Source organism: Talpa europaea (assembly GCF_964194135.1).
Source record: "Talpa europaea genome assembly, chromosome: 6".
Taxonomy (NCBI): Eukaryota; Metazoa; Chordata; class Mammalia; order Eulipotyphla; family Talpidae; genus Talpa; species Talpa europaea.
Window position 1 is genome coordinate 46,081,734 of NC_140072.1, and position 18,463 is coordinate 46,100,196.

The window sequence follows — 18,463 nt, forward strand, 5'->3', positions numbered from 1 at the left end:
CTTCTGTAAATCTGGTGTAGAGAATACAAAAGCGAACAGAACAAACCCACTCTCTGCCTTCTTCAGTGAGTTTAGGATCCAGAAGAGATAAGCACGTGTCAGATAATAATTGGACCAGGTATTTACCAACCGTGAAATGTGCTCAAGGACAGAGAGCTGAGAATTACAGCAGGGAACTAACTACATGTAAGGCTGAGATGCAGAAAGTATGAGTTGAGTTACATACTGAGTGGAGGGGTGTGTGGGGAAGGGTAGTATTCCAAGCATAAGGAAAGCTTTGGTCAAATAAGCATGCAAGCAATCTTGCATAACATGCTCCCCTCTAACAGAGTCAGGGGGCAGCCTGCATATTAAAGGCTTGAAAAGTCCTGCAGAAATGAAGCCCGGCAAGTCCTACCTATTAACATCCAGAGGATGTTACTCTGGGAAACGCTGATAGAAGCACTATTGTTCTGCAGCATATAAGAAACTTGAGTATAAAACAAAAGCTCTTGTTCATCTAACTGGAAAACTATCATATGTGCTCTCAGAACAGCCCAAATACCTTGGAGTCGCTAATGTAATTCTAAAGTATTTTCCTTGGCTCAGGCCTGTAAAAACATATGGCTTCCACAACTGCTAACATACTCCAGTATCATAGAAAAGTCCAGAGCTACAAGCCAGAGGGCCAGACTTGAAGTTCTACCTCCAGCACGGACATTTGCTTTATGTTTAAAAAGTTGTGTAGCCTCAGTACTGGGATGAATTGAGAAAACTTACATAAAAAAAGTGAAGTACAAAAATGATCAGCCGCCAATGTTCAACTTATCAAAGATTATACCCGGAAAGACACCAGAAGGCAATGATTTCCCTCATTAATCTAAAAATGCCCAGAAGACAGCTTTTGCTGTTTATTTTTTGCACTAAAAGAGGCAAATGGGGTGATGGGAAAGGTAGAGCAGGAATAAACGAACGAATAAAAAGAGGGAAATATAAATAAATAATAAATATTCACACACAAGCAGATTTTGTGTGCAAGGCAGTGTTCAAAAGGGAGCAGACCTGGGCCTCCTTGGTGGCGCAAGAGGTCAAGACGCAACCTATGAAGCGATCTGCAGCCACCGCAGCACGAGCTCGACTTCCGGCCAGGGAAGCTACCCACATGGAGCAGCAGACCTCTCCTGACTTACCCGCTGCTCCCCTCAGCAGTGTATTTCAGTCAATCTGCCTGTTCTGTTCCCCACTCCATCTCTGGTGAATCCTCTCACATCCCCCCCTCTGGCCTGTGCCCCAGTTCTTGTATGCATAAATAAATAAATCTTTAAAAAAAGGGGGGGGGTGAACAGACCTATCATAGCCAGGGTCCTTAAGAATATGGATTCTAGGGCTCCCTGGTGGTGCAAGCTATCTCCAACCACTGCAGCACAAGTTCGATCCCCAGCTAGCCAGGGAGCTGACCCACATAGCACAGCAGACCTCTTCTGCCTCATCTGCTACTCCCCTCAGCAGTGTATTTCAGTCAATTTGCCTGTCCTGCTCCCCAATCTTTCTGGAGAATCCTCTCACCCCCCACACCTCTGGCTTACACCCCAGTTCTTATATGCATAAATAAATAAATCTTTAAAAAATAATAAACAATATGTATTCTAGAAACCAGTAATCCAAAACTGAATATAAGCACCCAGGGAATAGTGTAGCATAGAAACTAAATTTTATAAGGGATAGGGAGTTCCTGAAAATCCAGGACAACTAATTATCCAGGACAATAATGAGTTTACCTTAAGGAAGCCCTTACTATGTGCCAGGCATTGTTCTACAATGTTTGTATACAACCTTATTTTTAATCTTTGCAACTACGAAGCAGCCCCAGAAATACTTCAAAACACAGAAATACATCAAAACGTGGCCTGGTCTCAGCATTCAACGGCAATTTGTTATTATGTTTTAGCTCCAATCTTCAAAAGGCTTAAACATTTTGTCTGATCAAAGATTATATGGTCACATAAGGATCAACCTACATAATTAATCTAACACTGTAGGAAATACGGAAAAGAAGCAGGTTTAGCTTTTTGTCATTATTTGAACATGACCTTTCAAGAACAGGGAAGTATTCTAAATGCAACTTGGGTGGAAATCTTACGAACTTTATCTGTGGAAAAGCAACGAGTGGCAGAATACATATATATAGGGCCTCCCTGGTGGCTCATGGGGTTAAGCATCACACTATGAAGCAATCGTAGCCTCTGTAACACGAGTTCAATCCCCGGCCTGCCAGGGAGCAACCCACATGGCAAAGCTGACCTCTCCTGTCTCACTCCTGTCTCTGCTCCCCCCAGCAGTGTGTTTCTGTCAGTCTGCCTGTTCTGTTCCCCACTCTGTCTCTGGTGAGACCTCTTACCTCCCCTGTACCCCAGCTGGGGCACTGGCCTGTACCCCAGCTCTTGTATGCATAAATAAATAAATCTTAAAAAAATAAAGAATACATACATATTTATTTAAAGGATAAAATATAAGCATGAAAGATTAATTTTATAAACAACTATAATGTACAACTACAATTATGAACTAGATAAGAGGATAATTAATAACTTGGTAATATTACAATTATATTTAAAAGGATATTATATGCTTTTAAAGCAAATGAGTGCTTATTAAATATTTTCAAATTAGAACAGGCACACTATTCTACTTTTAAACTATGGAATTGCTTGGTGTGCTATTAACATTAAACAGACTAACATTATTACCTTTCTATTCAGTCTATGGCCTCTAAATAACACATTTCACTAAAAGGAACCACAGTTCCTTCTAGAAATGGCTGGCTCAGGTCTGGGACAGGAAATGCACATGTTGAGCCTATAAAAACGTGCCACACCAATAAACAGGAAAGCATCAAGACTAATAGGAATATGTCCAAAGGACACTGGAGTCCTTGAAGAGACTCCCACTGGCTAAAGATGGGGCAATTGGAGAAGTGATAAGGATAATAACTGTAAATGGATTGAAATACAAATAGATAACAATCAAAGAATCCATAATGATATTTTAAAAAATAGCTTCATTGGTCACCTTTGCAGGATGAAAGGGAAGTCAACTGAAAACTGGCAAATAAAAGGAAAGAATTAAGCATTTAAATGCTTTTCCATATGCTCTAGAGCAGGGCTCAGGAAACTTTTTCTGTAATAAGCAAGACCTTTTAGGTCTGTGGGCTACATTATGGCTTCAAAGGCAACTTGTAGTGCAAAAGCAGCCCTTGTAGTGCAAGAGGAGCCAAAGACAATGAATAAGCATAGCTGTGTTCTAATAAAACTTTATTTACAAAAAATAAGAAGTGGGCCTTCCTGGACAAAAAATAAGAAGTGGGCCTCCCTGGTGGCGCAAGGGGTTAAGACGCAACCTATGAAGCTATCTGCAGCCACTGCAGCACGAGTTCGATCCCCAGCCAAGGAGCTACCCACATGGCACAGCAGACCTCTCCTATCTCGCCTGCTGCTCCCTTCATTAGTGTATTTCAGTACAGCTGCCTGTTCTGTTCCCTGCTCTGTCTCTGGTGAGTCCTCTCACCCCCCACACCTCTGGCCTATACCCCAGTTCTTGTATGCATAAATAAATCTTTTTTTTAAAAAAAAGAAGTAAGTTGGTTTTAGCCTGTGGGCCTTAATTTACTGACTTCTGATCTAAGATAATAGTGCACATTGTGTAGTTTCTTTTTAAAAAAAATTGTAGCTCATAAATGAAGGAGTGGTATAAACAGACTATCACCTGTTTTGAAGTTGCTAATGAAGAAATGGATCTCCTGACAAAAGAACATTCATGAAAGAATAGAGGAAAAACAAATTTAAAAAGTGATGTGGAGGAGGGAGAGGTAGAGAGTGGGGAAGAGAAGGCAGAGAGAGAGAACCCTGAAACATGATCAAAAATAAACCAAACTAACAATTTTCAATAACTACAGGGGACAGAAAAATTTGTTAAAAGACATCACAGAGCTGCATTTAACAAAATTCACACTTTGAGAAACACCATAGGAGTCATCAGATGAAAACCTAATGAGGAAGTTTTTTATATCCTATGAAGAATACAGAACAAATTTCAACTTGGCTACTTCAATATTTCACAAAATTCTCACATCATGTACCATAAGTTCTTGATAAATTATCTTTAATCCAGACACAATAAAGAATATAAAAACTATGAAAAGAAACTTTTTTTAATGAAGGACAAAAAAGTCTTCATCATAATTTGACAATCTAACAACTTAGACAACTGAAAATTATTGTTCTTGCCCTACAATGTTCAACTTTATAGATTTCACCATCAGCTTGACCATTACCACAGTAACAATTGTTTCTGTCAAGAAATATCAATGGAGGACCTCCTTGGTGGTGCAAGAAGTTAAGTCTCAGCACTATGAAGCTATCAGCATGAGTTCGATCCCCAGCGGGGACTGACCCACATATGGAGCAGCAGACCTCTCCTGTCTTGCCCATTGCTCCCCTCAGCAGTGTATTTTAGTAGATCTGCCTGTTCTGCTCCTTACTCTGTCTTTGGTGAATCCTCTCACCCCCAGGCCCCCACACCACTGGCCTATACCCCCAGCTCGTGTATGCATAAATAAATAAATCTTTTTTTAAAAAAGAGAAAGAAATATCAATGGATACCAAATAAATCCAGTGGATACCAAACGATACCAATGGATACCAAAACCAATGGGTAAAAGTTTGGTGTAAAATGGGTATTTGCATAGTTTCAGAGTATCCCCTCACAAGACACTCAATAATTACAAAAAGTAAAAGTTGTAACTTTCCTAGAGAAACCCAAGTGATCAAGATTAACATTGCCTATAATGATAAAAATAGATGGCATCCTCTGAAGAGAAATATTGAAGATACTGCATCAACTCTATAGTGTTCTTGCCAACAATTTACAACCTCAATAAACTCATGAAGAAACATCAGAAAATAATTCAAGGTCCTTCTACAAAAGTCTTCAAGAAGACAAGAGATACACATAAAAGAACTGTTCTAGATTGAAGGATGTTAAAAAGACAGCCCAGCATATAGCTCATGTCACTGAACTCTTCCTGGACACCTTCTGCTACATCCCTCCAAATTTTTTTTTTAAAATAAGAAAGACATTAGGAAAATAACTGGCAGAGCAAGAATCCAGTGCGTAGAGAAGACAGCAGCACCATCTCTATGCTAATTTTCTGATTTCTACAAGTAAAGTGTTTGAAAGTTCTGGATTTTAGGAAATGCACAAGAAGCTATTTGGAGTAAAGGGGCATTGTGTCTGCAAATTACTCTCAATCAAATGATTCAGAAAAAAAAATTGAAAGAAACATCAAGAAAATGTAGTAAACATTGACATTTAAGGAAATGTAGGGGGGGGAGATACGTGGAAATTCTTTGCTCTATTTTCCACCTTCTTCTCTGAAATTATGCCAAGTAAAAAGTTTCAAAAATATAAAAACATATATTCTATATCTATGAATTAATTGTATATATATCATCTTGTTGATAACTACTTGAGTAAAAGCTCACATAACCTGACAATTCTGTTAGTGATTTGTCTTTGCAAAGAATATTAACATCATGTAAATTCAAAACCTGCAAAAAGTACTAAAGTTGATACACTAATTACTTTTAAGCATTTCTAGTTTTCCCCTGACTATACCATTTGATTCTTTCCTATAAAATATTTTTGAATACTGCAAGAAAATATCCACTTGTTAAAATAGTGGTTAAAAATTTTGGCCACTAAAAATCTTAATAAAGCTGTAATAATACTATAAATTATTTTGATGACATTTCTCATTTCTTTTTATAGCCCAGGGATTCATTCTATAATGTTGACATTTCATTTTAGCATTGGACAAATCCAGGTTTTAAAATGCAGTCCATTCACCCAGAATGTTAATTCAGTGACCCTCAAATACTACCATTATCCTCGTTTTGCCGAAGAGGACCCTGGGGCACAGAGGCACAGAGCCAGGCAGTGGCCGGGCTGGGATTCAAGGCCAGGCTGGCTGCAGCCAACCTGCGTTCCCTTAGCCACACTGCCTCCCCTGTCAGGGGAGGGTGCTTCTTTGTCCCTCAAGCCTTGGGCTTCTCTCCACTCAAGTTCCTCTCTCCTCTCCTCAGTGCGAGGTCAAAGGAACAGCTTACTGGGAGAGAGTTTGCTCTCCCAAACACCAGGCTCTTTCTCACCACCTCTGCACTAACTCTCTTCAGGTGGGCCTGGCACACATGTGAGGCTTATCCATTCCCCACTTCAGAGCTTCCATTGCCACTCTCCCCAACATGGACTTTCTAACAAAAATGCTTTCGTTGAAAAGTAAAAATACAAGGCCTCCCTGGCGGCACAAGGGGTTAAGACGCAACCTATGAAGCTATCCACAGCTACTGCAGCACGAATTCGATCCCTGGCCAGGGAGCTACCCACGTGGTGCAGCAGACCTCTCCTGACTCACCCGCTGCTCCCCTCAGCAGTGTATTTCAGTCTGTCTGCCTGTTCTGTTCCCCACTCTATCTCTGGTGAATCCTCTCACTCACCACACTTCTGGCCTATACCCCAGTACTTGTATGCATAAATAAATAAATCTTTAAAAAAAATAAAGTAGAAATACAGAGTATTTTCAACTCACATATCTCTAATTATTCTCCCTATGCATCTCTTCTATGCATCCCACCTAGAAAAGTTTAAATAGATACTATAATTAATGAGTAATGATTATATCCAACTTACATATAAAATAATTTGCAGGGCCTCCCCTGGTGGCGCAGCAGTTGAGTGCTGGGCTACGAAGCTGCCCGCAGCCTTTGCAGCGCCGGTTCGATCCCCCAGCGGCCGGCGAGGGTCCCACATGGCGCGCAGACCTCTCCTGCCGCGCCCGCTGCTCCCCTCAGCATGAATTTCGTCGGTCTGCCTGTTCTGTTCCCCGCTCTGGCTCTGATGAATTCTCTCACCCTCCCGCACTTCTGACTATGTCCAGTGCTTGTGTGGATAAATAAATAAATCTTAAAAAAATAATAGCAATAATTTGCAGACATGTGCAAGAAAAAGGGGTTGGTCAGGGGTAGGAAGTAGGCAAAGTACCAATAGACCAAGCAGACAGATACACATAACAGTATCACATATCATGATATCTAAGGAACCAGGTTAACCACCTCTCCATGCCAGAAGGAAGACACAAGGGCAATGGCGGGAAGGCCATGCAGCTGTAGAGACAGAAAAGCTAAGAAAGCAGTGAATACCAGCTCTGAAACTATAAAAAAAAACCAGCCTTTAAAGGCTCTGATTCTACCCCAGGCAGAGGTAGTGATTCAAAGTGCCTCCTAAGTGAAAAGAGCTGGAAATACCACCAAAAAGAATGAATGCAAAGAAATGTGAGTCATTACTCATCTTTTACTCAGACACACCATTTCTTTGTATCTTACTCCAACTAGCATTTCCACATCAATTTGCCTGTCAACTTTCAGTAAGGAAAATTACAGCATTGTGGGTAGAATGCTAGCTTTCCCACCTTCTAGAGAGGTGACTCTGGACTCCTGACTTACTGCTCTCTCAGTCTCAGCTTCCTCCTATGCATACAACAGAGATTATGTTAGATGTACTGGAGTTCAAGGTGGTAGCAGTTGAAAATGGTGTGCTATCGTGCCCTGGAACTCTGCAGGTGCCTACAAAGCTTTTTCTTTCTTTTTTTTTTTTTTTTTTTTGTTCCCATATTGATGATTAAACATTCATACTGTTGGGCCTCCCCTGGTGGTGCAGGCGGCTGAGCGCAGTGCTGTGAAGCTGTCCGCAGCCTCTGCAGCACCGGTTCGATCCTGGCCAGCCGACGAGGGTCCCACATGGCACGGCAGACCTCTCCTGTCGCGCCCCGCTGCTCCCCTCAGCAGTGTATTTTATCAGTCTGCCTGTTCTGTCCCTCGCCCTGTCTCTGTTGAATCCTCTCACCCGCCCGCACATCTGGCCTGTCCCCCGGTTCTTGTATAAATAAATAAATCAATCTTTAAAAAATAATAAAAAATATTCATACTGTCAACATTCAACAAATGTGTATGAATCACTCATCGCAGGTCAGGTGTAACAGTTTAATCAGGAATATTTTGTAAAGTAGAAATACAAGGCCTCCCTGGCGGCGCAAGGGGTTAAGACGAACCTATGAAACTATCCACAGCTACTGCAGCACGAGTTCAATCCCTGGCCAGGGAGCTACCCATGTGGTGCAGCAGACCTGAAGCACTGCTTTCTGCAGGGCATACTGCAGATCTCCCTGAGTGGTTAAAAAGCTTTCATGAATGCAGCGAGCTCCAGACCTGCTTCTTCATAATAGTTTGATCCTGGGCAAGTCCACAGCCTTCAAGTGCATTCTCCTGGCCCAAAACGTAGACCGGATAGTTCCTGCCAGCTCAGAGGCTACAGGTTATCCATGCAGGGTTCCTGAATAAGACTCTCAGGAAAGAACACCCGAACCACCCTAGATGGGCTGTGTTATAAATCCAACTGATTTTACATGCCCTGATACAGCCTTTTTGGAATTTATGGACAACAGTGTACTCCTGAACATCAGGAGTTGATTTGCCAACAAATCTGGACTTGTAAATTGATCAGCTTTTGGTTCTTTGGGTTTTCATTCTCATCATCAGATCCATCTATTTCTTAATCACCATCAGAATGTCTCAGACTTATGCCTTAGTATCACCATTAGTATCTCTCATATTTATATTTGCTTTTCTACATGTTTTCTAGTCACTCCTTCAAATAAGAGCCCCATTTACTTTATGAGGTACAAGATACGCTTATCTCACTAGGATGTAGTGTCTTGCAATCCCAAATCTTCAGAGCTGAGTCAGGACCCCAAGTGTCTCTCCAACTCTATCCATCATACTCTGAAGCTCTCCTATTAATCTTTCCACCGGGTTGTTTTCAGAAAAAGACTACCTGGAAGATAACAAATCAAGCTCTGGTGAACCAAGCATGCAAATATTATTTGGGAAGTGGAAGGAAAAGCACTGAATTACCCAGCTCATAATTTCAAACTATCTTCTATACATTCACTCTCTCAATCGCTCCCTCTTTCTTTTCCCCTCACCCCTACAAAGATCAGAGGCAGGCAAAGAAGAGAAATATATTCTCTGCAATTTCCAGAATAACTTGTGTAAATGTTTTGTGCTTATTTATTTATTAGTCAATTTACTGCAACAGTTATAGATGATTGAGACTGATGTTTAACTTACAGATCAAATTTTTAAAAGCAACCAAATTTATAAAATATTTTATAAAATGAACAATAAGGAAATAGCATTTGCACACTTAGTTCACCAGAGCTTGGCTTGTTAACTCAAACATGCTTGCTAATTCAACTATGCTGTAATCCAACTCGAAGCGGTAGCGAGTATATACTCCTCTGCCTTCTTCCAAAGACTCACTTGTGTATTCTTCCAAACCTCACTAGTTTCAACAGAGAAAAAAGTTCAAATATTAGTGGAGAACCACTTTTTTCTCTGAAAGAGGGTAATGTGCTGGTGAAGTTTCTGGGGCAGCCCACGAAAGCCTATTTATCCCCTGCAGAGCACGGTCCTGGTGGGGCAACTTGAGCACCGCCACTTCTCACTGGGACAACTGTTTATTTGGGAGGGGACATTCCCAGGTCCAATTTGTGAAGTCAGAACAAATCTCCCTACCCACCACCCCAGCTGATAACTCACACCAGGATTTCTGAACTGGGAAACAAAGGTCAGCTTTCCTTTTCCCAAGAGGAGGCGGTGCTATTATATCAGATCTGTAGTAGAATCCGTAGTGAAATGGGAAGATGTAGGCTTTGGACTCGCAACCCAGTTCAAATCTTGGCACTGCCAATTACCAGGAGTGTGACCTTGGAAAAGACACTTGACTTCTACAAGTCTGTTTGCACAGCAGCAAATAAGAATAAGTATCTACTTCCTAGCAGGTCTGAAGCTATGACAAATATTAAGGTTTAGTGACCATTGCCAAGTGCTTTCCAAATGAGATGGAGCTATTTACACATTTCAAGAACAGGAAAAGATAGCACCTGGCATTTTCTGACTACCTTGGAGGTTGCATATAGTATCACATATTTACTAGTTACCTACAGTTTTTTTTTATGAAGTTTATGCTTATATTTATTTCATGCTTTTTTTTCCTACAATGAAGGTAAAAATGTGGGGCTTTATTCCTCCTCTTGAATAAAACAGATTTCTAAAATGCTATCACACAACTGGAGACTAGGAGTGTTAGTACATCTCTCCTGAGGAGCCCATGGAACTAGAGTTGTCACCCCTATCACATCACAGAGAGTCTTGGAAAAGGTCATGTTTAGTCTAACATTTTTTTTTTCAAACTCTGAAGTGTATGTCTAAGCTAAATGTTCATTTTCCCACAAAAACCTCTAGGTTGTATACATAATAAAAAGGAAGAATTTAGGATTCTAAAATTCATCTTATAACCTTAAAGTTATCTGTCAGTTGAAGTGACTCAGAGCATCTCCAACACCTTGGGTCACAGATGGAGCTTGTACACAGCCCAGGGCTTCACTGGTGAAAGTTCATGTTCCACTCACTCCTAAATGCTGAGGTATGAAAGATGGGTTTATTTAGTCTTTCCCTAAATCCAGCCCAGTTTGGGAGAAGATAATACAAAACAGGGCCTCTCTGGTGGCACAGGGGTTAAAGACAGGACTGTGAGGCTCTCACCAGCCACTGCAGCATGAGTTGGATCCCCCACCAGCCAGGGAGATACCCACTTGGCACAGCAGACCTCTCCTGTCTCACCCGCTGCTCCCCTCAGCAGCGTATTTCAGTCAATCTGCCTATTCTGTTCCCCACTCTGTCTCTGGTGAATCCTCTCACCCCCAGCACCTCTGGCCCACACCCCAGTTCTCATATGCATAAAACAAATAAATCTGGAAAAAAAAAAGATAACACAAAACATAAGACACATAAAAATCTCCAAAAGTACATTAGATTAGCCCATACAGGGCAATTTTCTTAAAAGTCATCAGTCCTTCCTCCTCCCAATATCTGCCACTGACTGCCACAGAGTTGTATTTTGATTCCATCTCTACCCTCTTTCAAAATCAGCCAACTCTAGACAACAAAAAGAAGGAAACTGTCCCAGATGTGTCCTATCTTTCACCCAAACCTAAACATAATTTAACAAACAATTAAAAAGTTCCCAACATTTTCAGCTTTATAATGGGGTGCAGGAGAAGGTCAGTGCAGAGGAGGGGGTCAGTAGTCTCCCTTCTGCTAACAAAATTCCAGAACCCCCACTCCTGCCTTTGGATATACTGAGAAGATCAAAGCTACAATGCACTCCCCTCTCAATTGCTGTCAATTCCGCCTCTGCGTTTTTCTACATCCTCATCTTCAACTCTCAGTCTTGTCTGCAAAATTGGGAGAACAAACAACTACTAAGAAGCATCCGCCATTGATGAAGGAAGAACACAGCCTTCTTCCTAAAGTTCTTGGTCTTCTGTCTTCCTCCCTATTCATCCACCACCCTTCCCTGCTGTCTTACAAGTTGCCACTCTAGCATCCCAAATACTCTCTCCAAAGCCTATGGTTCTTCGTTTCCCCTTCTTGCCACAGCCAAACTTTTACAAAGAGTTGTCTAGAGTCTGACTCTCCAACAGTGGACAGAAAGTGCAACACATGTGTGAGATTTGCAGGGACAGAGATGAGGCTGCTCCCACCTGTGGCATCTGGTCTGCGGTGCCAGCTGAGGAAAGAGGGATGAGTCACACCCAAGGAAGACAGTCCTGGCACAGCGCTTAGACACCCTATTGGGAACCCCTAAGCCAATGTCACTCCTCCCTTATTTTTATCACCACTTTCCTCCACGGACACCAATAATGTAATTGCTGAATTCCCAAGCTCCTCTTGACAACTCCATCTTCTTCCCCCTCGCTGTGACATCTAACACTGAAGGCCACGCCTCCTCCTTCTTCCCCTCCAGATCCCAAGTCACAGCTGGTACCAAAGCTCTTCTCCCACCCTGATAAGTGCATCTTCCTCTCCGTCAGCTCACTGAAGGACAGCACCTCTCTCCCTTCTCTCCTCCTCCCTCCTACACCATCCAGCTGCAGCAGTTCCAACTATCCCTCAACATCCCCTCACACCCAAAGTCTCCAACGAAACTCAGCAGTTCCCCCCAAATGAGAGGCTCTCACAGACCTTCGTGATTGCCAAAATATTCATGAGCATCTGTCCAGCCCTGGGGAGGCCAGGAGGGAAGGCAGGGGCAAGACATTGTTCCCCCAGTCACCCAGGCTCAGACACCAAGAGTAAACCATGACATCAGTCACTTTCTGCCTCCAGGACCCCTCCTCCCAGCACAACCATTCTCTTCCATCCTACTTTTCCTTTCCATTTGGATACTAGTAAACACCTCCCCACTGGACGCCTGTGAGTCTTCTCGCTGTTCTAGCTTCACCTCTCCAATCATTAGTATCTTTCTAAGCACATGTATGAGTCACATCACTTCCCAGTATAACTTTTGAGGATTCTCAGTTACTTCCTAAATAAGACCAGGTACTTTACTGGCATTCAAAGCACTCCAAGCCCCAACCCCTTCCCCTTCCATGCAAATGGAATAACTTGTATCACCCCAAATATCCCTTAACTTTTCATTTTGCAATTGTGATGCTGGTTTCTACTCCGTAATGGGAATGAACCAAAAAAAAAAAAAAAGGACTTCCATTTTTCACCCTAAGAACCTCTGTATTGTTTAATTTTTTATAATTAACAAGAATTCTTTTGAATGAAAGAATGACTGAGTTTCAGGGACTAGCTTAAAACAAGTTCCTCTACTTGCCTTCTTAATCAAGTCAGTCCAGAGCCATTTTTATAGTCTCTTTATTCTGAAAATTCTTCTCTGGACATTAATGACGCCTAACAAAGACTTCCTATTATAGAGCTTTGTGCTAAAACTAAGTCTTCCTAATTCAATTTTTAAATCCTTTAGGGCAAAGCTGGGTCTGATTCATCCTATCTTGCACAGTCCTTTTAGCCACTGCCTATGACAGAGCCTCAAGTAAACATCAAATGAAGTGAGATCTTAATCTTAAGGATGCCAATCTGAATTCCCCCAGTTCAGCAATTGAAAGCTGTCTTCAAATTGTAGTATAAACAAGATCTTTGCACTTTAGACTTTTCAACAATTTAATCACTGAAATTCTTTTTTTATCCCACTTTTTTGGGTAACTTTTCATATCATGGTAAAGACTGAAACATTCAACATTTACAGCAGATTGTGTGTGCATTACAACTTTCCAAAATGACAACAAAGTCAGGAATTCCCTGACAGATTCATCCACCAAAGATAAAAGACTGTCAGGGAATTGTCCCTCCACAGTTTGTCACTAACGGTCACACCAGCAATACAAGTGCCAAAACTTCAGCCACAGAGACAGAGACCTCACAAAAGCTCATTCCATGTGAAAAGCCCTCATTAAACCCTGAGTTATATTTAGAAAAAAAATGGAACAGAAGTTATATTTAGATGAAATGGCTTAAAAGAATTTTACCAAAAGCAGCATGTTTATACTGATCTTCCCAAAGAAAAGGCTTTACTTAGCTTTTACATGTAACTTGTAAAAATTTCTCTGTGGGTTTCTCTATGTAAAAAAAATTCTCTATGTACAAAAATTTCTGCTTGGGTTTCTTTATGTCGAGAAAAAATAGGAATACCCAGTATATTGGCAAGACTGCTCATGGAAACAGTGGGATATGATGGACTTAAAAATAAGTACATAGGGCCTCTGGTGGTGCAAGGGGTTAAGCACCGCACTATGAAGCAATCCACAGCCTTTGCAGCACAAGTTGGATCCCCCGCCAGCCAGGGAGAAACCCACATGGCACAGCAGACCTCTCCTGACTCGCCTGCTGCTCCCCTCAGCAGTGTATTTCAGCCAGTCTGCCTGTTCTGTTCTCCACTTTGTCTCTGGTGAATCTTCTCACCACCCCACCCCCACCCCGCATCTCTGGCAGTAATACCCTAGCTCTTGTCTGCATAAATAAATAAATCTTTAAAAAAAAAAATAAGTACACATTTGAAGAGCAGAACAATTTCATGTAGAAATGTGAGACAAGATGGTTAAAGAAAGGTGCAAGCACTGAGCGATTGTGCAGCAGTGGCTCCTAAATTTATAAGCTGGACACAAAAACCATAGACTCCCTTTATAACTCTACTGAGATGTGTCCTTTTCCAAAACGTCATTAACTCTCCTGTTGTGGTCACAGTCAAACCATCTCTATCACTTTGTAGGTAGCTCACTGAACCACATTCAACATTTTCTCTTCAGAGAAAATTAACCTTAAAGTATTTTTGACCTTCACTTTCTTCTGTGTTGACTTATATTTTCCTAACAAAATTTTAATCAACAGCACCGAGGTCATTTGGTCAACTTATGAAGACTTTTCATGAATGAACGTATCATTTTGGGGTGACTATTTGTACTGAGAAACGGCGTGTGGGTGTTATTCCTCTCTGCATAGGCCACAGTCCTCAGGGCTCCAATGAGAATGAATCACAGCACAGAGGCTTGGCACACACCCCAGGTTAAGGGGAACCTCTTCTCTAAAGAGCCTCAGGAAGAGGCCACTTCCCAGCCTCCCAGCCAAACCAGAGTGGAGGGCAAAGGTAATACACTGGGAAGAGATGGCTGGACTCTAAGACTGGCTAGCCCCCAGGTGTCCCTGCCGGAATTATGCCAGCGGATGAGGGTGCTACAGTTCAGTTACTTGCCATTCCTAGGGTCAATTAACACCCTGAAAACATCCCAGTCAATCCCTACTTTCACTTCTGGCTTGTATTTCCAGAAAGTGCGTTAGTGCAGCACTGACAGGTCTGCGAGCCGCAAAATCTACATTTGTAAAATATGGAAGTAAAATAAAAGAAGACCGAGTATACCAAATGAGCAACCAGCCCCTTTATTCCAGGTATCACCCCACTCCACAGAACCCTTCAGCCACCTCCACTCCATATGTACATTCATTTTACCAGGCTAAAAAGCCAACAGAGGGCCCCTTTGTGTCTAACGTTTGCCTACAGTGAGAATCACATTAATTATATAAATATAATCATGCAGAGGAAAAGCATCATCTCAACTCTACAATCTAGACAATCAGGTGCTTAGTCCTAGCTGCCCGTGATGATCAAGGAGAGTATCTAATTAGCAGGTTCTTATATCAATGAACTTTGTAACCAGGCAGGACTTACACAATGATAGACACATAAGGGGCACAGAAACAATGGGGAAATTGAACTTAATTCTGTAAGGGTAATTCATCAGGGACACAAGGGAGTGAGACAAGGCATGTTAAGTCTCTTACAAAGGGTCGACAACAAGAGTGACTATCCTTGGAGGCTACTCAGGCCTGAGCAGAGAACAGCTGCAGGGAGGAGCAGGGACTGTCAGATGCATGCAGAAGGTAAAGGCTGCCCCCCCCCCCCCCCCCCCCCGCCAGGAGAACTCCAAAAATCCCACATATCCTGGATTTGGTTATCAGGACTCCCCACCACCAGCAAGAAAAAGGCTTTGGAAGTTCCTAGGCAAAAGAACAGGCAAGGTGGCAAAAGGGAGGAAAGATGGTAGAAGGACGGAAGGCGGGGATTGTCCTACTTGGACTTTCCCCAAGGAGTGACAGATGAAAACAGGCACTTATCAGAGTCAGCATTCAGAGGAAGAATCAAAATGCCCTAAAGAAAAATGGGTAGATAGAAGGAATAGTCCTCTTGAGGAAATTAACTGGTCAATTTTGGGACTTTTCTCATGCCCTTTATCTGCACCAGGACCTGGCTCAGGGCTGACACAGATGTTAATGCCTCCCAGACTGCTCTTTCCAGACATCTAATGGTAAATGGAAATGGTAAATGCATCATCCTCTCTCACACAGTTACAGGAAACTTACCAAGACTTTCAGAGATAAAATACACCTGCAGACATGAAAGTGAATCAGTGAAAACCTAAGCAAGGTCAGAGCTTGTTTTGCACAACTTTCATCTTTTTTTTCCCTTAAAATACGAAGGAGAAAAGTAACAGGCAGATAGATGCCCACATCCAGCTTCTATTCAGGACTTGCTGGGGCGTTCCAAGCAGGGACAAAGTTTCAGGGTCTTCCCGGCTAGAAAGGAACATGTGGCCTGTGTGGTCCCACAACTCTCCCCCTTGGTCACAGCCCCTGTTCTCCACTCGCACAAACCAGGTTGCCTGCCAGGAGAGCACCACAGATGCCTCCGCTCTGCTCCAACCGCAGTACCCTGACAGCAGAGACCGCCCATCCAGCGCCGCGCGTTTTCAGGAGGCCTTTTAATTAGGGCATTATTTAAGACCAACTTGAGCATAAAGTGATTTTGCCAGGCTGCTCCTAAGACGACAACACCTCCCGCCCGGAAACCAAAGGCACTGGCAGGCACCGGGAAGCTGGGCGGGAAGCAGAGAGGACCACTGCCCGCGATGCCGCGCGCAGACAGCCTGGCACGCAGTGGGTGGGAAGGCACCCGCCCCCGAGCGACCGGCGGACCTGGCACCTGGGCAGAGGCCCTGAGGTGGGGTGGCGGCTCCGAGGACACAAAGGCCTCGCCGGCCCCGGGCTGCGCCTCTCGCGACGCGGGGGGCGGGAGTTTAGAGCCAGGGAGGGGGCGCAGGAATCCACCCTCATTTGCACGTCGTCTGGGGCCCGGTCAATTTGCTTAATCACGGCTCTAAATGCCAGCGCGCAGCACACAATGCGCGCCCATTAACAGGTTTAAAGTGTCGCAGCGCTCGCTTTAAATGAGAAAAGCCGGCAACAAAGGGGGAAAAAGCCAAGTTCCTCAACTTGAAGAATGCCTCGGGTCGCCCTCGAAATCATCTCGGCCAGTTTAAAATCCCGAGCTCCGCTGAAAAGTTGAGGCCCCCGCGCGAGGGCTGGGGGCGGGGAGAGGGGGCTGCGAACAACCCGCCACAAATACCAGGTTTCTTAGGGACCGAGTCGCAGCAGCCCAGGGAGACAGGAGTCCGGGCGATGTCGCCAGCCCGGCTCCCCCAGCCCATTACCCAGCTGCCAGGGAGAGCCCACCGAGATCCAGGAAGGAAACCGGGACCCTCCCCCCGAAAAGGCCGGCACCCATCCAAGTTCTCCTTTAAAGCGAGCCAGGACTCCTGGAGGCCAAGAAAGACCCCAGGAGCGGACACCAAATTCTCTCCCCAGCAGAAAGGGAGAATCAGGGGGAACTTCACTCTCCCGCGGGCGCGGGCCGGAGCAGCTCAACTTCGCAAACAAGTTCTGCCCGGGAACCTCACGGGCTCCCCATCCCCCACCCCGTGGAGAGCCCAGGGGCGCATCCCGCCCGCCGCGCCTCCCACCAGCCACGACGCAACGCGAAAGGCACTCACCGTGCGCGCTCCTCCAGGAGAAAGGGGTCCGTTGGGGAGGTACGGGCTGCTCAGGTCCGGGATCATCAGGAAGGGGTACCCGGGGTACGGGGGGCCCTTAAAGAACGCGCCGTCTTGGGGCCTTCTCACTGCGGGCGAGAGCGAGGCGGGGTGAGGTCCTGGCCCCCGGGACGGCGCCGCGACAGTGGCCTCCGGCCCCGAGCGCCCCCCACGCGCGCCCCAGGACGGCCGCGGCCAGGCGGGGCGGAGAGCGGGGCGCGGCCCCGGGGGCCGGGGGGCCGGGGCGGCCCGAGCGGAGCCGCCCAGTGCGCCGGGGTCCGGGGGTGGGGGCCGCCCGGGGCCGGCACGTACCTTCGGCGAAATAGTCCCGCGGCTTCTGGAAGGAGTCCCGGGCGGGCTGCGGGCGCCTCTCCGCCTGCGGAGGAGACACAAAGGCGAGGGCGGGTGAGCGGGCGCCGGGCCGGGGTCCCCCGGGATCCGCCGCGGGCGCCCCCTTACCTCCGAGTCCGAGCTGCTGCTCTGGTTCTCCGACTCGTTGACCAGGGACGACTTGACCTCGTCCAGGTCTCGCTGCGCCGAGGCGCTGTCGCTGCTCGGCTCCTGCTCCTCGCCCCCCTCGTCCTGGAAGGGGATCAGCTCGTCGTTCGCCCCGAGGTCGTCCCCGCCGCCGGCCGCCCCGGCGCCCGCCGCGCCGCCGCCGCCCCCCGCTCCGCCGCCGCCGCCGAGCTGGGGCATGGTGGGGCCGCGGGCCGGGGCCGCCGCGCTCGGCGCCCCTCGCCGCCCGGCCCGGCCCGGCGCCCCTCCCGCCCGCGCGCTCGCCGGGCCCGCTCGGCTCGCCGCCGCGGCGGCTGCAGCAACAAAGTTTGACAGGGCGTGGCCCGGCGGGAAGCGGAGCCGGCTCGGCCGGGCCGGGGCGGGGGCGGCTCCGCTCGGGCCCCTCGGGCAGGACCGAGCCCAGGGCTCCCCAACTCGCCGCCGCCGCCTGCTCCGCCGGGGCGTCCCAGCGCCTGGCCCGCCAGGGAGGGGCGAGCGGAGAAGGAAGGAGGGACCGCCGGGCTGGGCAGGGGGGCCGGAGGGAGGAGC

General features: G+C 45.7%; 1 protein-coding gene across 1 annotated transcript in view; it reads right to left on the bottom strand.

The window, feature by feature from the left end:
- TCF7L1 (transcription factor 7 like 1) overlaps positions 1-18,115 on the bottom strand; it is a gene marked incomplete at its 5' end in the record, with an annotated part of 144,879 nt that extends 126,764 nt beyond the window's left edge. Inside the window, 3 exons of the mRNA XM_084235615.1 lie at positions 17,381-17,508; positions 17,732-17,795; positions 17,879-18,115. Of these exons, the coding sequence (XP_084091741.1) occupies positions 17,381-17,508; positions 17,732-17,795; positions 17,879-18,115 (429 nt within the window). The remainder of the gene's footprint in view (positions 1-17,380; positions 17,509-17,731; positions 17,796-17,878) is intronic.
- Positions 18,116-18,463: the final 348 nt, after the last annotated feature.